Source organism: Sebastes umbrosus, chromosome 9 (assembly GCF_015220745.1).
Source record: "Sebastes umbrosus isolate fSebUmb1 chromosome 9, fSebUmb1.pri, whole genome shotgun sequence".
Lineage (NCBI taxonomy): Eukaryota > Metazoa > Chordata > Actinopteri > Perciformes > Sebastidae > Sebastes > Sebastes umbrosus.
Window position 1 is genome coordinate 6,273,215 of NC_051277.1, and position 25,768 is coordinate 6,298,982.

Here is a 25,768-nt window from a genome sequence, read left to right on the forward strand (position 1 = left end):
GAACTTATTTAACCCCAAAGGTTATATTTCTTATCTTCATTATCTTATTGTTGCATAGAGGAGTAGTGTTTTCTTACCGTTTCACACCCAAGCACCCTAAGATGTTGCAGCCTGACATTACATATAATTGTGCTTTCACAGCTGACCTGTTTGGTTTGGTTAAAACAAACTTGGATCCGTTTGCACGGTTAGTGTGGTTCGTTTGGGCTGGTGTGAAAGCTGTCAAACAAACCCTAGTGCGGACCAAAGACCGCCTGAAAAGGTGGTGTTTGTGGTGTGAAAGCAAACAGCACTGATCATGCGCGTCCGTGCACTCCCCGACGTTCGGATTATGCGTTCGCACCAGTCATCTGGGAGCGTTAAAGTGCTGCATAACCTTCTGTCACTCACTAGAATTTGATTCCCCCACATGCGTCCCGCCAAAACTGTCCAAACAGCGAGTTACCGGTCAGTCTGTATGATGTCATGTTAACTCCTCTGGTTCGTTTGTAAAAAAGTCAGTGTGAACAGGAACCAAACTAAAACTAAAATGCAATAATGAATATTTCTTTTCCCTTGGTTTGCACCAAATGAACCCAACTACAGGTGTGAAGGCACCCTTAAAATGTCTTGTTCAGTTCAACCAAACCAAAACCCGATTATATCCAGTTTACACGGATATATAACAAAGAAAAGTAACAAATCTTCTCATTTGACACGCTGGAACCAGGAAATGTTTGGTATTGTTTCATTATTTGCAGAATAGTTGATTATTTTTAATTTCAGCTCCAGATAAATCCATTCAACAACAAAAATCCTTGAACACACTTGTTTATTTGCACTCACATTAAGCCTCCCTGACACAGCAACAAACAGTATGTTCCTAATTACCCTTTTGTACACTAATCTTATGGAAGACTACGAGATCCAAAAAAGCCTTTGTATCACTGTAGAATAAATACCTTGGCTGCCACTGTTATGAAATTCAAAATCTCACTAACATGATCAATAAGAGAGTGGCAAGACAACTGAGAGGGGATGGCGAGACATGATGCTTTTACTGTCACTGCAGTGGCTGTGAGTGTGGACAGGCACATTTCTGTCATCATCAATTGCACCGCTGGTCATGAAACTTAATGGAGACACATAACAGTATGGTCTTGCTTTTAAGACCACATCCAAGATTGAAGCAGACAGTGACCTCCACAGAGTCATGGAGCATTGAATGAATCATGGTCTGGTGCTTTCTCTAGTAAAGCTTTCAGATTGGAGGTCATTGCAGTTATTTCAATGGTTCATCTTTTCTCTAATGGCGGTATGGTTGACTAGAGCCAGGAGAGATACCGAGAGTGGCGGCAGCATGGAGCAGAACATCTGATGCCTACTGTAGTAAACCCTTCTCATACACATTCCCACTGCACATTTACAGTACGGGTTAACTGCTGACCCCCAATATCACGGCTTAAAGTGGAAGAAAGACCAACCCATGACTCTCTTTGTATTCAGCCAGAATGTGCCCACAGGGCTCAACATGTATGCCCCTCCATCTCTGTCCATACGTTGACTAAGTCGTTGGTATATCTTTATTTCTAAAGCCACTCTGGACAAACTTCCTTTAGAATACATTTGCCTGAAAGCAAAGCAAGACCCGATAATAGATGGCAGGGTGAATAGATAGACAAAAGAGAAAGAGAGGGAGTATGAAGTTGTTACAAATGTCCACTTCCCTCTTAGTGGCTTTGACAAATGGCTCAAACATTGTTCCGGTCAATGCCATTACAACAAACTTTGGAATTAAACAACCCTAATCATGTGGTGCGCTGACTCTAGATTAAACCCATTAGCCCTCCTTATACAATACAGACACCTGAGGGGGAAGTCGAGCCAAGCAGGGGGACGTCAAAAAGGCTGTTAACAAAGCCACCGCTGTGTTGATACAAACATCATCATGCTAGAATACCCTGCGGCCTCCCGCAATATATAAGAACTGACACATCAAAGAGCAGAGACTTGCTCCCACTATACAGTTTCTGAAACTGTAGTCAGATCCAATGGGGAAATGCAGATGGTTGCTGATTTAATCAGCATGTATATCAAAAATACTGCTGTGATAAATAAGAAATCATTCAATATATTTCATCAACATGCTCCACTTGGGTTGTGTCCTTGTTGTAATTCTTTTTTACTGATGCCAGGCGAGATTTCCCATAGCTACCGTGTCACTATTGACTTCTTCATTATTCTACTTTATGTCCAAATGCATCACTGTAGGCTGCGATAATTAGGTCATCCATTTCCAACAGAGAATTCAAGTCCTGCTTCCAAAGTGTACATCGCGGGTCGAGTCCCGTGTGCACAAAGTGAAACTAGGTAAAGACGATCTTATGAACTTGAAACACTGTCGTCTTGCTCCTCAACCCACGCACAAGGACGACTTCTCTCAGGCAACAACTAGGAGAGAAGGAGGGAGATACTGAATACAAGAGAGGAGAAAGCATCAGGCAGATCCTTCTGTTAGAGAAGGGGCTTGTTAAGTACATAATTAGACTTCGGCAGCGCAGATTATATTCGTCCTTCTTACATGTCATGGACACTCATGGAGATAAAACATGCAGAATGGTAGTAGAAATAGAGACTTTCTTCTGATCCATCAGGCCTCTCAAACTCTGCAGACAAAACGTACCTATATATGTATGATGTAAGTTTGAGTTTGTTTTGGCAGCTGTTGCCAGAGAGCAGTGAGATTGGTGCCCTTTAGAAAATGCCATAGAGTCAAAAAAGGTACGTCTATTAATAAAGTCCGGTCAGGTAAGTAAGTAAGTAAAGTAAAGACTCAAAAGAAATGAAAAATGAGAGACAATGAGAAAACGAAGATAAAGAGAGTGGTGCAAGAGACCTTTAAAAAGACGTTGAGTGAATTACCATAATCAATACGTCTATACTGGTACATATACAGGATATAATAGAACTGAAGAGATTAATTAATTAGTCAATCGAGCCAATTATATTAGAAATCTTAATTTTTTTTAATCATGCTTTTTATTGTTTCCTTAAGAAAAATGACTGCAATAACGTAAATCAACCTAACAAATCAGGTAATATGTATATATAATATCAGAGAGTAATAAAAACAAAGCATTCAAAAACAAGGGAGGAGAAAAAAGGGTAATAAAATAATACAAATGATAAAAAATAAATACATAAGAAATATATATAAAATACAATTAAAAATTAAAATTAAGTTTAATAAAATGATCATTATTATTGATAATAATAATAATAATAATAATAATAATAATAATAATAATAATAATAATAATAATAATAAATTCACACATCAGATTTCCAACACCTAATTATAAATCCCTGTGGTGGAAAAATAAAAATATCACTATTTCCACGTTCTCAAATGTGAGTATTTGCAGCTTTTTTAGTCTTCTATGATTGTAAAATGGAATATCTGTAAATTTTGGACAGTTTGTCTGACAAAAGAAGACAAGTCTAGACATCAGCTGAGGCTCTGGGAAATTGCAGATTAATCAATAAGTTTATAACTAGTATATTTTGTACTTAACAAGATAAAAGCAATACATTGCTGTCAAGAGTCTGTGAATGTGATGGCAGTTTTTTTTTCTTATACATCCGTAAATTACTTTTTCAAGCAGTAGTATTGAAACCTCAAAAACCACATTTGACTGCTGCAAAGTCATAAAACGGAGATTAATTTTCAATATATGAGGGATCCTGCAGTGAGCAGCTGAGTAGGGTGAGGCCTCAGGTTAGCTATAGCTATTAAAATAAGTGATTGCTTTAAAAGGTTAAAGGTCATCCCAATATCCCAAGCAAGTAAGGCATCTTGTTTTCCTGACTTTTTTGGAAGCACACTGCATTTCCCCTCGACAAGAAATGTGGTGTATAAATAGAGTTCGGGCGGCTTGCTTACATGCTGTATGTGTTTCTTCAAAAGGAGAACATGGTCAGCTACAGTGCAGCTCTCCCATGACATTTTATTGAGTCTTTTCTGAAACCTAATAAAATAGTCTAGTTTGTACTGTCTGTCAAAATGTGATCCCACTTTCTGCACCCTCTCTCGTCTTATGTTGCGTAAACCAGTATGGCTTTCAGACAGACTGCTTGGAATTATTGACATTAACAAACACTCCCTCTGTTGTGTACAGGCTGGTACCATCATGCATTAATTATAGCTGGGTCGGGTGGCACCATATGAGGAGAGCTTAACAGGCCTCCTGATGCCCAATGAGATGCAAGGATATAAAACATCACGGGCGTTTTCATCTCAAATAACTAGAAACCCTAACGTGAAGTGAAGAAATATAATCAAGTGCCCTCACGTTTCGAGCTGAGACAATTATTCTGTTTATTGATTAGACCCCACTTACACTTCCCTTACACAGACCCTTTAAACTTCCACTTCAGTAGTCGGTTTGAGAGTCTATCCAGATGTTGACAAAGTGTTAATGTTTCCGTCCTGTACTTCTCCCAGCTGTTACTACGTCAGTGAGTCACTCACAGCGTCTGCCCCCCGTGGTCTGCCCCCGTGTGATAATGGCAGCTTAAGTTACACCGACATTAGTCGTCATACTCCCTGTTGACAGCTAAATTCATCACCAAACGGCTCCAGCAATTTCACAATCATACCGAAGGCGCAGCGAGCCGTTATAGCGTTTATTTAACCCCTGATTGGTTCTACTACTGGTTGGTCTGTGTGGGTGAGAGAGCACTGATCTGGATGAGTGTTGAGGGGAGCAGTGAGCCGATAAACCTTTTGCCTCGTAACGCCCATAAATGCAATTAATCCATGTGTTTCTGTTAAAGTAGCTTATGGATGGTTGTTAGGGAACTCTAGCTAAACTGTTATTGTTGTAAATGTTCTTTTTCTTCTTGCCATTTGGCAGTTATTAAACAGCTTGAGATGCATCTACCACCAGCCTCTGGACTGGAGCCAGGGCTGACCCTAATTTCTCATGTAGCCTGGGAAATCCAAGACGGATTGTAATCAGATTTGGGATCCGGCCAACAGAAACACATACATGGGGCTACGGGTAGTTGAAGTGTAATTACAAATCACACAAAGTGTAAATGGGGCCTTTATTGATAGAAAATGGCTATTTTGATAATCAACTAATCATTTCAGTCATTATTTAAGCAAATATTCCAAACCTTCTTTGATTTCAGCTCGTCCAATGTGAGGATTTGCTGCTTTTGTTTGGCCTATGCTGTATGATAGTAAAATAAATATTGTGGGGGTTCGGACTGATGGTTTGATAAAACAAGGATTCTCATGGATCAACCTTGAGCTTTGGGAAATTAAAAACGGGCATTTTATTATTTATTTATTTTTATTCATAAATTATTATTTTTTATTATTTATTTTTAATTTTTCTATTTATTTATATTTTTTCTATTATTTTTTTATTATCATTATTTTATTTAATTTTTTCTTCTCCTTTGTTTTTGAGTAATTTGTTTTTAAATGTACAGTTATTATCTGTTATTATATGTACATATTATTTTATTTGTTGTAGTTTAGGTTGTCAAACGATAAAAAGAATGATTAAAAAAAACAAGCATTTTATAGACAGAAAGATAAAATACTCATGTGGCTGACAGAATTCCTTGAATTAGTTTATTTTTTCTCTTCCTCCTTAATTAGAAGTGAACTTGCACAAAACAGTTTCAATTGTGTGTCTCCATTCATTCATCAGCCCACAGTTCAGTCAGATAAATTAGGATGGTTTAAAACGGGTTAATTACTATTCACCTGATCTTTTCTGCACTACTACTCGTGCAGCGGCCTTCTCACAGAGCCATGTGAAATGAGGGGAAGAAAAAAGGTGGCAGGATGATGAAGAAGAGGAGAGGCAGAGGAGACGTTCAGCACATTGGTTTAGAGCACTAATGTGAGGCAGTGAGAGGCAGCTGGTGTGGATCAGTTAACCCGGCTGGAGGCTGAGAGAAAGAGCAGACAGGAGGAGGGGAGGGATGGATGGAGGGAGGGAGGGAGAGGTGTTGATAGGAGAAAAGAAGAGCTGCGGGGTCTCAGTGATGAACATGCTGCTGGGAGCATAGCGCTGGTAAAAAACAGGGAGATTCCTACAGCTTCTCACTGACGTAACTGATGTGAGGGAGAACAGACAAGAAAAATAGACAGAAAAAGCAACATGAGTATTTTCCACTGTTTCTTTTAGCCTCCCATTAAATATATTAAAAAACCTCTACTCGAGCTCCGTGTTTGTGTGCAATGGAGAGCCGAACATGTCACATCCTGTGTAATATGGTGTCATGTTATATCAGATCAACCTGCACATCTCCAATTATAGTGGAGGGAAGAAGTATTGTAATGTGGGCCCAACATCCTCCTAGTACAATTTAAATGAGTTCAAAAGCACCAGAGGTTAGATGAAACCAAATTTAGCTTCATTTATAGTAGAAACAAATCTCACCCACCTAGACAATATAAATAATTCATCAGGTGATCCGACCCATCCAAGGGAGCGGTTACTCCTCTGTGTTTTGGGGCTGCGTCAGAGATGTGCAGAAATCTGACAGTCGCTGGTGGCTTTATGAAAATCACTGTAGATAAAACCTCTCAACAGCCTTTACATTTGTAATTGGACCCTCTGAGCCCCTGAAATCTAGGGCTATCGTTCTCGTTAGAATACATGCCCTAAACTAGATCTTATTTCAACTAAAATGAGGAGAGGAGGGGTGAGATAGAGGGGAGGTACTACATATAGTGCAAGCAAATTAGGCAATGTGAATATTGAAAATCAATTTAAAAGACAAGTCTTAAGAGATGATACTTCCAAAAGACAGATAATATTCATATCTTTCTGTTATTGATTTGTTTGTTAATTTGATTTATAATTTGGTCATTAAAATAGCAGGATATTGTGACTGTCTTCTAGAGTCCAAGGTAACTTCATAAATCTTGTCTTGTTTTGTCTGACAAATAGGGGTGGGGGAAAAAATGTATGCAGCACAATATCGCGATAGATACATTTTTATTATATAAATGAACGTCTTAACAAACCAACAGCCACTATTCTGTCTCTCAGAGGTTGTAGAGGGCTCTTAGAGCTAGAGTGAAGATACTGGTATCATATGAAACTAGAAAAACCTAAGAAATCCATTGGTATCAACCATGTCATGTTAGCTTGCCGGGAAGAACGCTAAATAACGCTCCAAACTTGCGCTAAATTTTGGCGAGGAAAAACTGTCATGGCCATTTTCAAAAAGGCGTCCTTTGACCTCTGACCTCAAGATATGCGAGTGAAAGCTGTATAGATGACACAGATGTTGACAAACTGCATAATTTTCAGTTGAAAAAGGGTAATATATCGCAATATATCTCAATATATCACAATAATCAGCTTAAGTATGGTAATAATATGGTATTGTGGGACCTCTGGTGATTCCCACCCCTACCGACCAATAATCAAATTAATATAACGTAAGAAGAGCCGCAAATTCTCACATTTGCGAACCTGGTACTATCAAATAGTTGCCAATCTATTTTCTTTCAATAGACTAAATCTACAACACTGAAAATGTGATTTAAAGTGGCTTTTCTAACACTGACCATCACAAAAAGACCCTTTAATATCAAACAAATCTAGTATTATTGGTAAAGTAAACTGCACACTATTCTTATTAAATACTAATTCAATCAGATTAAAAACAACAAGAACAAAAAAACAATCTAAGAAGATCACTTTTGTTGATACAACACTGCCAGTTTCTTAAACTCCAGCCTGCAGGTCGTGTCCTGATTAGAAATCAATTTAGCAAAGTTGCAGAGATAATAACCAAAAATGGATTAATGATAAACTCAGTTAGAAGACAACTTATTCGGCCTGAGTTTCATGTCCCTGAGGCTGAAGGATGAAGAGACAAACTCATCTAAGGGCTATCTGTTTATCGTCCCTGCACTGTTGCTGCGTAGAGGTAATGAGAGGAGGGAAGCCATGTGCAAAACAACGCTGCCCAGTTTGCTTTGATCAAGCAGAAAAACCAGCCAGGTTTCTGTTTGTATATTCTTTTCAGAGCTCGAGACGTCAGCTTTAAGCGTGAGTCCACAGACAGAGCCGAGCAGAGCGCCTTCTGGCACCGTGAATTATTTAGATCTCATATGTTTGTAGGCTTTGCAGGATGGGGTGAAGTGGCACTAAATCCCTGACCAGCGTGACGTGTGGAGGAGTGTGAGGAGGGCAAGAGAGCACAACTACAAGTGATGGAGGGGAGGAACGGGAAAAGGGAGAAAATGGATGAACCCCAATTTTAGTAGAGTGGATGGAAGATGAGATCTCCACTTTGACCTGGATCACAGACAACCTGGTGTGATTGAGATGATATTGCGGAATTATAACGCTACCAATAACACATCTGATGTACTGTATTTTAGAGCTGAAACTATTGAATCATTTAAATAAACTTTTCTGATAACTGATTAATCGTTATTCATGTAAACATTTGCTGGTTTTCTTAAACTTTTATGATATCAAAATGAATATTTTTGGTACAGTTGGTTTGACAAAGCCATCGATTATGATATACAATTTTTCCCTTTTTGTTTTACATTTTATAGAGCAAACGATACATCAATTAATCAGGGAAATAATTAAAAATAAAAAAGACGCAGCCCTTCTGTACAGTATATAGCACTTTCCTTCGTCTTCAAAGGTTCTTATTATTGTTGGTCAATAATTAATAAAACAGTAACTGTACAGGGATTTCTCCCGTGTCACAACACATCCATCTGTTCACACAAAACATAAAACATACAGACAACCACATCTGGCCACAGAAGATGTATTCTAAATTATGGATAAATAAAGTTAAAATTATAGACAACAATACAGAGAAAATATCTTAAATTTATCTTGTAAAATGTAACAGAAAAAGTAGGGTGAGAAATAAATGAAATAAAAACAATATATTTTCTAAATTGCTACTCAGGGATTACTGTGAATGGTTTCTCAAAAAATGTTAATAAGAAGCGCCACACTTTATAAAATGTACTCTCTGTTCCCCAGGTAGTATAACACATTTTCTCTAGATTCATACAGAACATAATGTCTCCAAGTGTGACTGGGAAGGCAAGGCAGAATCCTTCCACGAGTAAAGAAGTATAAGCGTTTTCTAAATACTCAAAAATACTCAATATGCCTACATGTATGCAAGAACATATTGTTCATAGAGACGCGCAGGCAATGTGTAGTCCTCATCCCTCCCAGAGCAGCAGTACAGACAAGTGGACTGTTGTGTTCTGACTGAAGCAGAGGAATCCCAGATGAATAAAGAGAGGAGGGCCGCTCCACAGCTTGGCGTGCATTTCAATCACTATTCTCTCCCAGAGTTAAAACGTATAGTACGGTCTAGACAGACAGGCAGTGCTGCAGAAGCGTGGCTGAATGCTTGTAACCTTCACACCGCCCTACACTCCTGCAGACGTCCCGTTTGTGAGCTAATGAGTTCATTTGAACTTCCGTCTGTCAACTCGTGTCTCCCCATCCATCAGCATCACTCTAAATCCTCTGTGTCACTGTGTGGCCTCAGCGTCACTAAGACTGACATCCAGCTGTAGATCTCCCCCCACTAACCTCCAACACATAGCAATCAGGACACACACACACACACACACACACATACCTCTCTGGGACAGCCATACATCTACATGGACTGTCATCTCTGACAGCTTAAGTATCCCATTACATTATTTACCTTCCAACAGCTCTTTGCCTGCCAGTGGTGGGTCAATGACATCACATTACCGTTTTTATGCTCAATCCATTACTTCATAAAAAAAAAAGCCACAAAAAAGAAATACTGGTGCATGCAATATCGGAAACTATTATGCAAAAACCTTCTCAAACCACATTCAGTTCGCTGAGGAGCAGTTTATTTCGGGGGGTTTTGGTGCTGCAGACAGGATATGGCAGTCAGACTGAAAGCCATTCATCATAAGGAGACCAAAACCCAGGGTGTGGAGGGGAATACACGCTCCCACTGGAGACCTTGAACTGACAAAACGGATTCAGAATCTCCGATACAAACCCTGACCACCGATGAAGTCGGTGAGGATTGCTTTGCTTCACGGCTCACACCAGTTAAAGTGCAGCACTAACAAGCACATAGAAACTACTTTGAGTATTTTGTCCTCAGTCATTAAAGAAAGCATGTGTGATTTCAATTTACAGGGGAAGAGAAATATTTTTATGACTGAAACTTTCTGGGGTTTTTTTCATGCTAAAATGACGCAGCCAAATAGACTTTCAGAGCTTGTGGTTTTCCATTAAATTACTCACTTTTGAAGGGTAAAGTGGAAAAACTGAGGGCACATTCAGACCAGCAGTGGCTGGTGAGAATCTCTCACAGTAGTCGAGGCTACAGAGGCTCAAGACTTAAAGACTTCAAAACAGACGTAAATGGAGACAGCGGACGCACACGCAGTTCTGTTACATTGGGTGTCCCCATTGGAGGATTAGTTCACACCAGCCCTGTCTCCTAAAAATTACGTTCCCATACAACTTCTCAATGACTTTTGGAAGGAAGCGAGTTTTGCCGCGTATTACGTTTGTCTTTTACGTATCAGAAATAGCTTTGTAAGTCTGCAGACGGTCGCAGCAAGTGACGTAGCATAACGATGACGAGCAGAGCAGATGACGTAGAATATCGAGCAACCGTTGATGAAAGTTACGTTGAATAAAATTTTGCATTGGATAATAAGCGGGGAGGTCATACAACGGGGTATAACAAGCAAGAAAGTCCACTACTGGCGAGTGGGAGGACTAAAACACCAGACTTTTCCTCAGGAGACCAGTGTTCGTTGTTGTATTTTCGTTTTGTTTTTCAGTAATTTTAAGCCGAACCATTCTGATTTTTTACTGAACCTAACCCAGTAGTTTTGTTGCCTAAACTTAACTGGTTTGGTTGAGTTTTCTTTATGTTTTGTATCAATGTCGTATTCATTTTAAACCAAACCATAATGTTTTTTTTACTAAACCTAACCCAGTACTTTTGTCCTCTGAACCTAACTAAGTAGTTTTGTTGCATTTTGTTTTGTTTTGTTTCAATTAACAACGTCAACGTGTTTAAAACGGTTTAAAACTGTTTAAGACTGGAACAGTAAGCCGGCAGAAAATACATTTCCTTCAAAACATACTTTGGTATTGCAGTTTAGTTGTATGGGAACATAATTTAGTTGGAAACATGGTTGGTTCACACGTGCAGTTGACACACAATACATTTTGGGATGTGCAGACCCTTGCGAACAGGAGCCAATGACAATGATTTACATTAATATTTAACTATATCCAGTTTGATGAGTTAACCTGGTCCCTGAGTTGTTAACTGAAAAGACCACAAAGGTTTCTCCCCAGAATGTAAAGTGTAAAGCTCGTACTCTCACTTAGCAAACATGAATGCAAATATATAAGGATATAAACAGTTACACATTAGAGATAACTAACTTTTCATCTTAAAACAAAAAATAAAACGGCTTAAGAAAACTGACATTTGGTCCCTGATTTAAAGCATTATATAGGAAATGTAACGTGAAATAGATGTATTCAACAGGTCTTAAGGATTCATACGATGCTGGGATGTAATAATACGTATCCAGATAAACGTTTGCTGCTACATGTCATGTCATGATGTTTATTGCCGCTCCCTTCCTACTCAACATGTATCCTTATTTGCCCCTTCTCAATTACATTAACCTTTCTGCTTAAGAATCAATAGCATTTTATTCAACACCTCCCTCTTAGCTCCCGCTAAAGGTTAATGCACGACAGATTGGATCGGTGAGAGCACCATTCTTTTATTTGCCAAAACTACGGCCTTTTGTGATCAAATTTAATCAATTGATTTTTATGCACAGAAAAACACGAGTGGGGGGGATTTCTTTAATCCTGGCATTAGAAGTGCTTTCGACGAATCCATAAACATGGCCTGAGGTTTGAAAATATGCTTCAGTTCTGACCACTACTCAATATTTTTTTTCCAGTCAAACAACCTTGTTACAAGGGGTACTTGAAACCCATTCAGCCAAAGGCCAAACATTCTCCTTGAGAGAGCCATTTCATATAAATACATTTATACATATTTGCTGCTGCACAGACTCAGGCCGTTTCCAGTGGAGGCTGTCTATATGGTAAACTGTAGAAAATGTTTGTTGAAAGCTTGTTGATCAGCACAGTCTCCAAGAATGAACTCTCTTTAACAGATATGCATGTCCTCATGTCACATATGTAGGGCTGTTTTGGGTTAACGTTTGTTCTCGTATCGACCCGAAGTAAACTGCAAAAAGATGTAGGATGATGGTTAAGGAGTGCTGCAGGCACAGCCCTGTGTGCAGTAAGTGAAAACACACCTCATTACCAACGTTGACAGGACCGTTGCTATCTACAGCTGTGGAGCCCCTCACTCTCAGGCCTGCAAAACCTAAACCAGCATTAAAGGTTCTCTGTAGAGTTTTTGACCTCCAGTAGCACAATAGAGCTCTTTTTCTATGAGTGGGTCACTGTTTTGTTCATCTTGTGCTTGCACACAGGGAAGATGGGATGCAAAGTCCTGTCAGGTTCAGGTTACTGTATTTGTGCCCATAGGTAGATTTAGTTTGCAGTAAAAAGACGAGGTGTCCATTTTAAAAACACAGACAATAGACAAACATGATAAAAAATACTCAAGGCTCCACTGATCACTAAAACTACTAAAGCACAATGAATATGAATAAATAAATAAATTAATAAATAAATAAGCGTTGCTTCTTCTGCCAATGGTTTCACAATATTCTACTGACCAGCAGGTGGCAGTAAAACAGCAAAATATGCAGCGATGCGCCAACAAAGGCATGGGAGAAGATGAGTGCTAGCAAGAAAACATGTAAACAATACTGTTTTTAAAATGCTTAAAAAAAAACAACTTTGCAAATGTTTTATGACGAAAGAAATGCAATTATGCAATCAAAAAATGTGTTAGCTCTCGAGGACACACAATGCGGTTTTGTGCATAACACACATGTATATATAACAGGGCTGTACAGTGCGACAAAATTGGTCTGTGCAATGAATGAAATTACAGTAAGTGCGATCAGAAGGAATCTAATAATGGACTAATAAATATGATAACAGATACAAAACTAACCAAATCCTCTTTCCCACCACAAATACTTGTGTAGTACACATATAGCCAGTAAGAAATGGAAACACTATAGTTTTAATATTAAGTTCAAACTTTATTTTATCTGTTTATATATTTTATTTAGGAGGTGCTGCAGCCCCCTCAGCACCCTTACTTACCACATCCATGTTATATGCATAAATAATAATAAAATTCATAAGCCTATATTTAAAACAATGTCTGTTTTTCAGTAGAGAGAATTTGAATAGTTTCAAACTACAGTGGACTTACTTGATACTTTTATACTCGTGCTATAATTTTATGGCATGTGCTACAGAACATTCAACCTCTGTAGCACCAGGGCAAAAAAAGGTTAATGTACATCTCTGAATAACTTGTTTGTTTACAAGAAAAATCCAGTTTTTCCAGATTGTATTTCTTTTTTGACATTACAGTTGTTCTCTTCATGATGCCTTTTGATCCTGCTGTGTCTCTATTTCGCCTTGAAAATCACACTTAACTTTGTTGTGAACTGCTTCACAAATGAAGGTTATTATTATTATTACATTAACATAACGGGCACGAGATAATGAAATCCAGCTTGTGCGGGTGCGACTACAAACTGACATTCATATTCATTGTAAGAGGGGAAATCCTGCTTCGCAAAAAAAAAATGAGCAGCATTTCAAAATCCCATTCTCTTCGCCACCTGCAGCTTAAACACAGCAGGACTGGAGGCGAAATGGCCATCTCTGGCTGTGCTGTTAAACTGATAAAAAAAATAAAAATAACAGAGTAAGGAAGATCCTTGCAGTGTGCCTGCTGCCCCAAGGCACCACTTATTATGGATTGTTAAAAGACACATGCATACAGTGGGTGCACATAAACACAGAAAACTAAAAAGATAAAGAGCGAGGACGGTGGCCAAGTGCATCGTCTCCAACTTTACATAAAAAAGGTAGTGTTTGATAAAGACAACACGGTATAAACTATTCAGTGCTTCTATTTAAATGGGTCCAAGACAGAGGAGCACAACATGCCTCAGTAAAACAGTCACAAAATACTGGAAGTTTCCTACCAAGTGGGCATGAGTTCCAATGAAATTAATTTCTCTGGAGCTGTTTCATACTCAAACTAAATAAAAAAATATCGAGTTAGTCACAGTGAGTCTGAAGTGAGTGGACTGTATTTTGTGGCAGAGTGAGCAGAATATCAAATCGACTTCAAACGTTTCCTGTAACTGTTTACAGGAGGTGAGGGCCTCTTAATTATGCACCGGGCTGCTTGTTGTTTGGTCGTGGTGTGGAGGTTTGAAGATCATTAGTAAATAATCTATCAGCAGGGTGGCATTAAGTCTGGAATGACTCAGATTCCTCATGGGCCACATCAAACAGGCAGATTGCTTGTTGCCTTCTTAACCAATTATTGAAATAAAATGCAGCTGTGTAATGTTTAAGGAAAGTGTATGTGTGTTGCTGTGGTTGCTTTGCACACAATGCATGATGGATTATCAAGTGTAATGGCAATTGTAATGAGAAAAATCTATCCATTAGGGGTCCTTTTAACGAGACTCAATCAACATGGCTGCTAATGAGTCGGCGCTCCATCAGAGAGCTGGAGGACCGGACCGAGACTGGAGAGACTGTCTGTGAATCCAAAGCTCCAGCTGTTCAAGACACTGGATTCAAGCTACAGTGTAGCAAGCAACAGAGATCTTAGTCAACTAAAACTCATATGATTCTGATGATTGAATGACAGATCTGTCAAACTGAGTTTCTCCACAAAGAATCACACAAAAGCAACACTTTGAATCTTGTGTTTACCAGAGATGTGCTGATACGTTTCTTAGAAATAAGACATTCAACATGATAAAAGCATAAAAAACGACCAATCGACTAAAGGAACCTTGGTCGACTAAGATCAAAATGACTGATTAGTTGACTAATCAACTAGGAGGGGGCAGCCCTACCTAAGCCCTACCATTTAACTATTTGTAAAATTCAGACTCATTTACACTGCAAGGAAAAACTGAAACAACAGGAAGCAGTGAATTGAACCACTATTACAACTAAAGAGAGAAAGCAAAATTTCCAAATTAAGGTTGGGGGACAGCAGAAGTCTCATTACTGACCTCCTGCTTATATACGCAGTCTGACAGTTACCGGTTTAATATCGTGATGTAAACACGCCGTCTGATTTCCTTCGTAATCTTATTTCTCAGAGTAACCTGTGCACATGTTAATGTACTGACTAACAGCAGACACACGGGGCACAGCAGGAAGAGGAAATGCCAAGTTGCACAGTGATCACGATCATAATCAGCAAGATAGAGATATATAGAGATTTAAGGCATCTATTGCTGCAGTAGCCACTGATCTGTTGAACTCTATCAAATGAACATTGTACTGGAGAGTCACTTATCATAAGCTGTCATCTGTTACTGGTGGGAAGTTCTTATTAATGAGATCTAGTATTGTCTGATTTGTATTGTTGTGTTTTGTTTTTATGTGGACTGCGTGGCTTATCGTGGCTGCAAACCTAATTTCCCCCAGTGGGACAATGAAGCTGAACTGATATACATCTAACCTTCATTCATTGTGGTCATTTCTTTGACCACTGATGTGGTTGTAGGCTGCATGGATGTGTTTTTTTTGTTTTTTTCCTCAAGCTAATACCAATACCCAACCATTCCCTCACTTCACAACGATATGATTTCACACTGCAAACAAGTGGTGTGAGAGAAAACGGCAAACATTTATTAAGGTTTGATACGACATCTCATCACGGCAGCATTTACAAACATATAAAACAATCTAAATAGCACCATTACATTTCATTTCAACTTCCTGCATTATTTAATATTATCGGGGCAGAGAGTTCTCCTCGTCACTACGTCTGCTATAAATAACTCGGAATGACCGAGACGGGTAACGCTTTTATCTTTAGACTTTCTGATGGGCTTTTATCAGAGTACACAGACACACAAACATAACTCTAATTCACTGTGACTACTGTTGCTGTCGACGCTTTTTCTGAGCTTTGAATACTGTGACAGTATGACACTGGAAGAGCATGTTAAATATTATCATCATCAATGGCAGAGAAAAACCTGCATAGTTGTACAATAACAGTAACGATATTGTGAGCACAGAGCTGTAGTGGGAAATCTGACACGTGAGAACACACAGGTCATATTTAAAGGTGCTGAATGTGAGACTGGGAGCATTTCTACTGCCTCTGCACGGCGACGGCTCGTAGCTAACAGCGCAAACAGTGAAAACTACGGTGAAAAGCCGGCCCGGCGATATCAACAAAGCACGGAGAAGCTCGGATTACAACACACACACAGAGAGTGATTTCATTCTCTGCTCAGGTAGACATTACTCCGTTATTTCTTTACATAACAAATAGTTGTTTGCTGCTATATTAATGCTCTGGATATCATATAGAGTACCTTTAATTTGCAATATAACACTTTCCTAATGTGTTGTTTATCATGTTTATCTCCTGTTCTGGGCTTGAATCAGCCATTCGACCTCCGTGCTAAATATGCTAGCGTTGCTAACACTGCCGGAGGGACATTCTCCATCATGATTACATAGAGATATATGGATCAGTAACCTCAGTCTGATATCCGTTACGTGCATGACGTCATATCGGAGCCCGATACCTACAGTATATTGGATCGGATCGGTCCCATACCTACATACTGTACATTACTCTATGTTGTAGGGTTTTGTATCACAGTCGACTTACTGATTGAAAAGCTGAATTACGTGGTCTGGATCATTTCCCAAGGTTTGAGTGAATCTGAGTTGTATCATCAGCTGGCTGAAAACCTTTAACACTGCAGTTTTGATACATTAACTGAAGCTTACGACTACTATAAAACTAATAATCCTTTTTACTGTTTAATTTACACATGGTCTTTATGTTACATGTAATGTCTAACTTGCAACATTTATATAAATCCATCATTTGGACAGGCATTGGTTATTTCTTTGACAATCCTCCACGATACCTTATCCAATTATAGTTTGACATGGTCAGTGAATTGAAATGAAACTCTTATCAAGACGTGAACTCGGCCATGTGAAAATGTGAAGGAAAGATGAATTGTTGATTAAAGCGGTGTTAATGTGGAGTATTAATCCCGTCCAATTAGCACCGCCAAGAAAGCAGAGAACATGCAACAACACCTCTCTGTCTTAAGGGCCCTCTCTTCTTTCTATTACTTACAAAGCAATTAATTAGTCAGTACTTCTTTAATTCTTTAATTAGAAAGTCCTTCTTTAATTTGACACATTACCAGCCACCGACTCAATTTACTGTTTCATCACGGCACACTTTGTAACACACTTAGACACACGGACACACTCCTCTCAGCGCATCACTGTTTGTGTGACAGGTAAGTGTGTGTGTGTGAGAGAGCTGAAGGCGTGTGTGCGGTTTTGATTGGCCGGTAGTGTTGGCACGGTAACAGACAGTCAGGCACACAATCTCAGAGGAGCAGTTTCCTGCCGCAGCTGCCTGACCTCCAAACAGGCCAGACAACCAGAGCCTCAGGACATGGCAAGCTAATCGAAAACAACAAAGACTGAGCTAAGCCATGTTTTTTTTCCTCCATACCGCCACCAAATGATGGGATTATGCAACAATTCCCATCGCAGATATTTGATAGAAGAAGAAAATGAAATCTTGAGGTAAAGAATCTAGCTGTTGTATCAAAGCGTTTCTGAATGAAGGGAGGAATTCTCTGTTGGGCGTTGTGGGCACTTGCATTTAAAATTCGACATGGCTGAGGGCAAAACGTCGAGGATTTGACACCACAGAGTAATCCTGCAGCAGTGACAGTGGTGCAGTAGTAGTGAGGTGGTTGTTGTCAGTACCTGGAGGCAGGCTGGCTCTCTTCCTCTTCTTGGTATTCTCGGCAGTGTTTTCCAGAGGAGGACACTCTGTCACCAGTGGCCCACTGGAGCTGGTGAACTGGAGAGGGTCGTTGTTGCTTGCTGGATCAAAGGGCAGAGCGTTGAGTCCTGGAAGACACAGACAGCAGCACAGAGAGCCACATTATACTAAATGAAGAGATGGCTCCTGACCAAAGGGGGGAAACACTGTGAAACATGAAAAAGAGAAAGCGACATGCTGTGCTTTTCATGTCCAAACCCTGTGGGCTTCATTCAGACACACATCGCGCTGCAGACCTCACAAAACACTTTTTATTTCAACGGCGCTAATGACGGTGGCACCGGTGGATTCAGGATTCAATACAATCAAATTCAATACAGGAATTCTTTAATTAAAATTCTTATATGAAAGTCTACAAAACATACATTTGCTGAAGGTCATGTGATGTGAGGTTTGATGAGGTTTTCTCAGTGAAAATCAATCTATAAGGAATGATATGTGAATACAAAGCAGAGCTTAAACGATCTGTCGATTAATTAATTACTCAATTGACACAAACTTAAGGAAAAGATATTATAGACCAATTTGATAATCAATTGACATTTTGGGGGATCTTTGAGCAGAAATGGAATATAATAACATACCAAACACCGGCTCTAGAGAGAGCTTTTCATGCTTTTACATTACATGAAGACCACCGTAGTTCTCCAACACACTTGTGAAACTGCGGTAATGTGAGCCGCAGAGTGCAAAACCACAGCTGCCGTCTGACTTCAGTTGATCCTAAAGTAGTGTGATTATGGTAATGATGGCCTCTGAGCGAGGCGAACGGCGTTACCACTGTTGTGCACTCGGCGACTCACGTTACCGCAGTCTTGGAAAGAGGAATGAGCGGAGGGGTACTCAGCTGGTTGCAATCTGCAACCACACCACTAGATGTCACCAAATCCTTCACACTGTACCTTTAAGTAAAATATGGTATCTTTTTAATTTTTTACGTGTAAACAAAGAAACAAACAAGTCATTTCTTATGAAAAAAATGCAGAAAATTGAATGGTTACAGCTTCTCAAATGTGAGAATTTGCTATAAATGTCCTCGTTTTAGATAATAGGTGACTCAAAATTGTCTAACAACGCAAGCAAATTTGATGTCGTCGTCATCATGGGCTGTCGGAAATGACCGTGGGTATTTTTCATTTTCTGATGTTTTTAAAGCCCAAACAACGAATTGATTCATCAAATAATTGGGAGATTAATCCATAAAGAAGATAATCACTTGTCGCAGCCTTCGTACAAGTAAACGTCTGGCTTTGGAGAGAGTAGATGCCAGGAACTTGTAGATATTAAAATCAATTTAATAAAGTGAAATTTTGACTCTGCAAAAGGATTTTATTTTCTGTTCCATAACATTTCTGTCCTAATCCCAGACACAGACGAGGCACAATGGTGCTCTAGTTGGATGACTCCTGAATCAATGTTTTGCACGTGCACAGACACACCGACACATGCACCGTTTCCTTCTCTTCTAATCAAAGTCAACTTCAAAAAAGGGCCAAAACAAACTTAGTTCATATAAAAAATATGGTGCAAAGACCACTAAGCATGTTTATCTGACAGAATGCTGTAAAGAATCTAATATTCCATACCAAAACAGCACTTCCACATAAACAACATCTCATTTGAACATGGATGTAAACGTAGTTGCTCAACTGTACTGCTATACAGTATAATGAGGCCAATGTATCAGACGGCTCAGTGGAGGGAGGCAAGGTTTTCTTTAGCATTTTGATTCCGCTCACTGTTATCTTACAATAACAAAAATCAACAGTCATATCATGAATATAATAAACAATAAGAGCGCTTACATCCATAAGTAATGAAAACAAAAACAAGTTGAGATTGCTCCCGAGTCCTAATAAATGATAAACAACTTAACTTCTGTTATCTGCGTGATGCATCGGTTATTTCCCACTATTTAAGAGTTGTGTATTTGTTTATAATTCAGAGCAGGGTCCTGGGGAGTCTCGGTCTACAGTCATGAAAAATTCATGACACTTCTTTGTGCACAGATTTGTTTTTTATCTCTATTGTACAACAGATTAGAAGCCTCGCATTAATGTGGCTCTATCAGAGGTCCAGAGGACCCTCATCGGTTAGTATCACACTCAGACGGAGCTATAAACGTCAACAACATCATTACTAAGGATTTTAACTGCTGTCTTTGTTTTTATAAAATCTACTTTCACAAAAAATGAAGACTATTACATTACATTTTGGAAGAATACTTTCATTAAAGGTGCCTTTTAGTGCATTTATTGTTCCATGTAAGACAAATGTAATGTATTTATTTAGCATTACCTTTAACTAACTGGTGTTTTATTGTTCTTATGCACTCCTTTGTTTTATATCTATCTTTTACAGATTATATTGTTCTTAGCATACCTGTCCTTGCTATTTGCTGCATCTTTTTTGTTTTTTATTTGATTATTTGGTTTTATCGCACAGTATTTGCACTTGTTATACCCGTTTCTATTTTCTTCTTTCTTCTTTTGTTGTAAAGCACTTTGAACTACACCCCCTGTATGTAAGCTGCTACATAAATAAAGTTTATTATTATTATTATTATCATTATTAGTGATTAGCCAATTAATGAGATTATATTAGATTTCCGTGTCAACTGTGTCTTTTATTTTCTTTATTTCAATCGTCAATAGCAAAGATTGATCAGCAGCTTGACAAAGACAGACCATCAGACAAAGAAAGAAAAAGGAGATAAAGAAGACACCAGAGGGTGGAGCTAAGTACAACTGAACACTGACATTTTTAGGCGACCAAAATGTTATAATTAACTTTCATGAACTGAAAACACACTGTGAAAGGGTTAAAGATCTCAGACGAAAACATCGACAACGCCGTGGTAGCGACCGGTCACTCACAAGGTAGCCCCGCCCTGCTTTATGGTCTATTTGACTCTATATGGGACCATAATTTTCTAAATGAACATCATGCTGTATTGAAGAAGACTTGAAACTAGCGATTGAGACCATAAACTCATGTTTACAATGTTGACTGAGGTAATAAATCAAGTGAGAAGTAGACTTCTTTTTGCAACCAGAGGAGTCGCCCCCTGCTGACTATTAGAAAGAATACAAGTTTAATGCACTTCCTCAATGTCCACTGAGTACCACATGATATTTCTCCAATATTTCAGTCTAATCTGTGACTAAATCTTACTAAAATATTATGGTGCTCTAATTCAAATACTGATGCTGGTACAAACTCACTTCTCCTGTCTCCATCAGACACAGTTAGATTGAGACAGAGGGGACTGTGTATTTGCTGCAGAGTCAGTCTAAATAGATCTTCTGTCTGCACTCTCACACAGACCTTACGTCAATCTCTACTCAGCACCCATCTGTCACACTTCTTCAACGATGAACGCCAATAGTGTGGTAGAGAGCGATATAAATCCATTACTCTGCCAATGTTAAGTCTGTCACCAATAAACAGCAACAGTTTACAAGAGACAGCCTTCCAGTCGATGGTATGGTAGCTGCCATGAAGAAAGGCCAAGAGGAACCATGAAGAGAGGGAAACAGTACTGAACAGTTGACAGGGAAACACCACTCAGCTTCAGCCGTGTCATTCCACTTCAAGTTCAAGGCAAAAAGTTACTTTTGCTCATAGCGCCGGCTGAGTTTGTCCAAATATTTCCCAACTCTGTCTCCTCAATGGACTTATAAGAGAATCGTACATCTAAAATGTGGTAAAAAAGGATGAATCAGGAGGAAGGAAATTTGTTGCACCCAAATGTGTGATTTAAAAGTGATGCAGAGCTACATGACTGACTGCATCCAGTACATTTTATGTGAATTTTGCCACCTTATCTTGCTCTCTAGTGATAGCGTTACTACAGTATAAAGCTCTGAGGTGAAAGTAAAGAAAAGCATTCTGCAGTCAATGCAGTCCACTCAATGAAACAGCTTTTGGCTGTACATCGTCGTTTTATCTTTGGGTTTGAGCTTTGTTTGTCAGTGTTCAGAACCAGTAATCGGACGGTTGCGGCCTACAGCAGAAACATATGTTGATGTAAAACGAAGGGTGGGAACCGGAGTCTCTTTCTGTTCGAGTCTGTACTGTATATTAAGGACATCTTTGCTGGGTCATCGCCCCTGTCTGCCGTGCTACTCCTCTGTCTTTAGGCTGATGGATGGCGTGTTTAAGTATCAACATCTGGCCAGAGGGAGGAGTGATGTCAGTGACTATCACTCCCCAGAGGAGGAGGAAAATAAATACCAGGAGGCTGGGTGGAGACAGGTGGAGGAGGCGTTGGAAAAGAAGGGGCTGCAGAGTAAATGAAGGAAATGAAAATGCTGAACTAAGAGACAAACTTTATGCTCCGTGGTCTCAAGATGGGATACAAGAAATGAAAGTGACCTGATCTCACATCAAGGATGCATTAACAACACGCCCCATTAATGGTATAGTGGGCCAGGAGAAAACAGGACCATTAGAATATGCAATGAAACTCAGTGGGTCATTAAAACACCATTTAACTGCCTTGGATGTGAAGCCCAACTCCTGCATCTACACCTCTACATGGAGAAATGTGTGCTGAATATGATGTCCTCACAATATAATAACTAAGACACAATACGAACTATCTGATGTAAAACAAATGCTGTCAAACCTTTAACAACCTTAATTAATATTTGTGAATCTTAAGCTTCAGTTATACTTTCCGCAATGACAGCCGCACGGATGAGCTGACGTGGAATGGTGACAAGGAAGCGTTTGAATCCCTCATACTTTGTGCAGATTTCTCCTCGCAGCAAAGCTCCTTAAAGTTCTCCATTTTCACCGCCCATCCGTGTCCGCTAAATTAGAAAAAGTTTGATGCACGTGGGCAGGCGAAAACCTGCCGCACGGAACCCCTGCAAAGTGCCGTATATCTGATGGTGTGATGTCACTTTGGCGTTGCGGACACTCGCGATTGCGACAAGCATAAATCAAGCATTAGATAGTTGAAATTATCAGTTGATTCATTGTTTGGGTGACCGACAGAAGATTAAAAGGCAACAATTGTAATAAGTTTGATAGATCGTTTAATTTTTTAAAGCAAAAATGCCAAAATGTACTGGTTTCAACTTCTTAAATGTAATTATTTGTTGTTTTTCCTTTGTCTTTTCTGATAGCACAGTGAATACCTTTGGGTTTTGGACAAAATCAATAATTTGAGGATGTCAGACATTGACCAAATGATTAATCAATGAAATTACTAGCAGATTATTGATATGAAATCAATCGTTAGTTACAGCCCGAGGATGTTATGTTGACTGTGCTGCGTGCTATAAAAAGATTATTTTGCAGTTTTGAAGAAAACCAGTAATTTGGGTTTGTGTAACCTACCAAAAATGTGTTCTATATAAATCACATGTTACTGCAGTGGACATCTGAAATATGTAAGCAGTCTGGGAAATGATACACCAATTACAGGACATGGAGGTTTGCTGCAACACAGAATCATGAAATATGAGAGCCATTACATAATGACTTCATCATTTCTTTTTTAACAATGACTTCAAAGCACACTGGCAGCTGAGGGGATCAAACCTGTGATCTTTCTGTCCATCTGATCAGATCTGTTCTGCCCGAGGAAATAAGGCCGGCTGAGTCAGTGGCTTCTTTTAAATCTAAGCTCAAAACCTACTTTCATCACGCTGCCTTCCCTCATTTCACCTGGCTCCACTTTCTATTCTGTTTACCATTTTATTTTGTATGTTGTTCTTTTAGCATGTTTATTTTGTTATTGCTGTGGTTTTTTTAATTGTCTTTCCGTGAAGCACTTTGTAACTTTATTTTTATAAGTGCTATATAAATAAAGATATTATTATTATTATTATAACAGATCACAGCTTTACCCACCGCTGTGCTTTGCTGCAATGATTCTCTCTGTAGCACGTTTGTATAATTCTCCTATAGCCCTTAATCTAACTCTGATCAGCTAATAAACCCAAAAGTGCAGTATGAATAATGCAGAGCATTAGGAAATGTGCATCAGCACAACGTTGCAGGTAAGTGCTTAAGAGGGGGGGGAGGGGGTAGGGTGGCCTAAGAAGTGGACTATTAATCTAAGATAGACACATACTGTTTAGAGGCCATGTAGACGACTGAACGTTCATTCATCTGAACAAGGCAAAGGGCCAGATGGTGGCACACAACATTAACATATCCTCAACCTCAGAGGTAAATTTCCTTCTCTGACTATTCCACTTCATTACTAAACCATAACAAACTGCCTTTCAGCTCCACTGATTTGTATCTTCAAACAAGCAAAGTGGCCGAGCACATTCACCTATCAGGACATAATCTGGAGAGGGAGTACAGGATCGATGTTTTAATGCTAAACACCAAAAACCTCACAGGGAAGTAGTATTGTCGAGTAGTTCCCAACCTTTTTCCTTAAGTGACCCCTTTTCTATCATGTAGTAAACTGGTGACGCCTGACTAAGTGGCATACTTCATGGATATTTCATATTATATTCAATGCATAACAATAACAGTACAGAACAACTGATAAACTTCTACAACCAACCTAAATAGTGAACGGAATAACTGCAGAAATTCTGTGTAAAATGAGCAATTTGGAAGAATTTTGAGCAGGGGCATTTAATACAATTCTCTGTCTGTATTATGTATAATTTTTTTTACAATCATACATAATTAATAGGCTTATTTTTTGACAAATTCAGTGTTTTCTTCTCCCTGACACTTGTCCATTGTTCTATAAGCACTTTGGTTGTTTTAACTGTGTACATTTCTAATGCAGGACGAGTGAGGGAAGAATCTGTGAATATAGTTTGTGTTCAGGTCTTCACCGTGACATTTCATTTAGTTTTCTTCACAGAAATGAATGACATCCTGAAATATAGGCCAACTGTGTATTTTTTTAAAGAGTTGTCTTACACCCCCTAAAATCAAGAAGGCCCCACGATCCACCGTGAAGTTTTTCCGACCCCTAATGGGGGTCAGGACCCCCAGGTTGAGAACCAGGACAGAATGTTCTCCAAGCTATGCATCTTCCCCTCCGTCTTGAAAAATGTCTGCTTTAAAAAAAATCAATGAGAAATAGGCTAATCACTGAGTCTTGCAGCCAAAGGAAGTTGTTAGACAGGGTAAGTAGAGCAATTAAAGCATGTTTAATTGCTCTACTTGTGGTCAAAAGACACAACACACACTAATATACACACAAAGAGACACACGGGAGGATGCCTTCACAAATACAACTGTAGTTTTACGAGGCCGTGAGCTCACAGTTGGATCTACCTGACTGGATTAATGCTATGAAAAGGAAAACATTTATTCATGATTTACTCAGATTTAGCACCGCAGAAAGAACCGGGAGGAGAAATTCCCAGAGCCATTGTCCCATTACAAACATGAAGCCAAGAGTTGCTAGTTTTTTATTCTTTGATTATTTATTTCCTATGAAATACAGCTCCTTTCTCTCCAAACTTCAGACCAACAACAGACTTCACTGATTAGTACAGAGAACTGACCAACAGCGTAAATGTAGGCAGACGATCTTCTGGGGATAGAAAAATGAATTTCATCTGAATGGTAACACTGTCCAGCCTTCTTTGTGAGGATATAATCAAGTAAAACACTCTTTTTGAAATAATCTGTAATTGGTGTAGAGCTCTCTTTCTGCCCAAATTTGTCAGTACACATAGTGCTG

The 25,768-nt window shown here is 39.1% G+C and overlaps 1 protein-coding gene across 4 annotated transcripts in view; it reads right to left on the reverse strand.

Annotated features, from left to right (window-relative positions):
- The window catches only part of enox2 (ecto-NOX disulfide-thiol exchanger 2), a 208,730-nt gene that overhangs the window by 92,404 nt on the left and 90,558 nt on the right, over positions 1 to 25,768 (reverse strand). For all 4 annotated transcript variants that reach the window (XM_037779743.1, XM_037779742.1, XM_037779740.1 and 1 more), the window contains one exon: positions 18,012 to 18,158. In XM_037779743.1, coding sequence (XP_037635671.1) covers positions 18,012 to 18,158 — 147 coding nt within the window. The remainder of the gene's footprint in view (positions 1 to 18,011; positions 18,159 to 25,768) is intronic.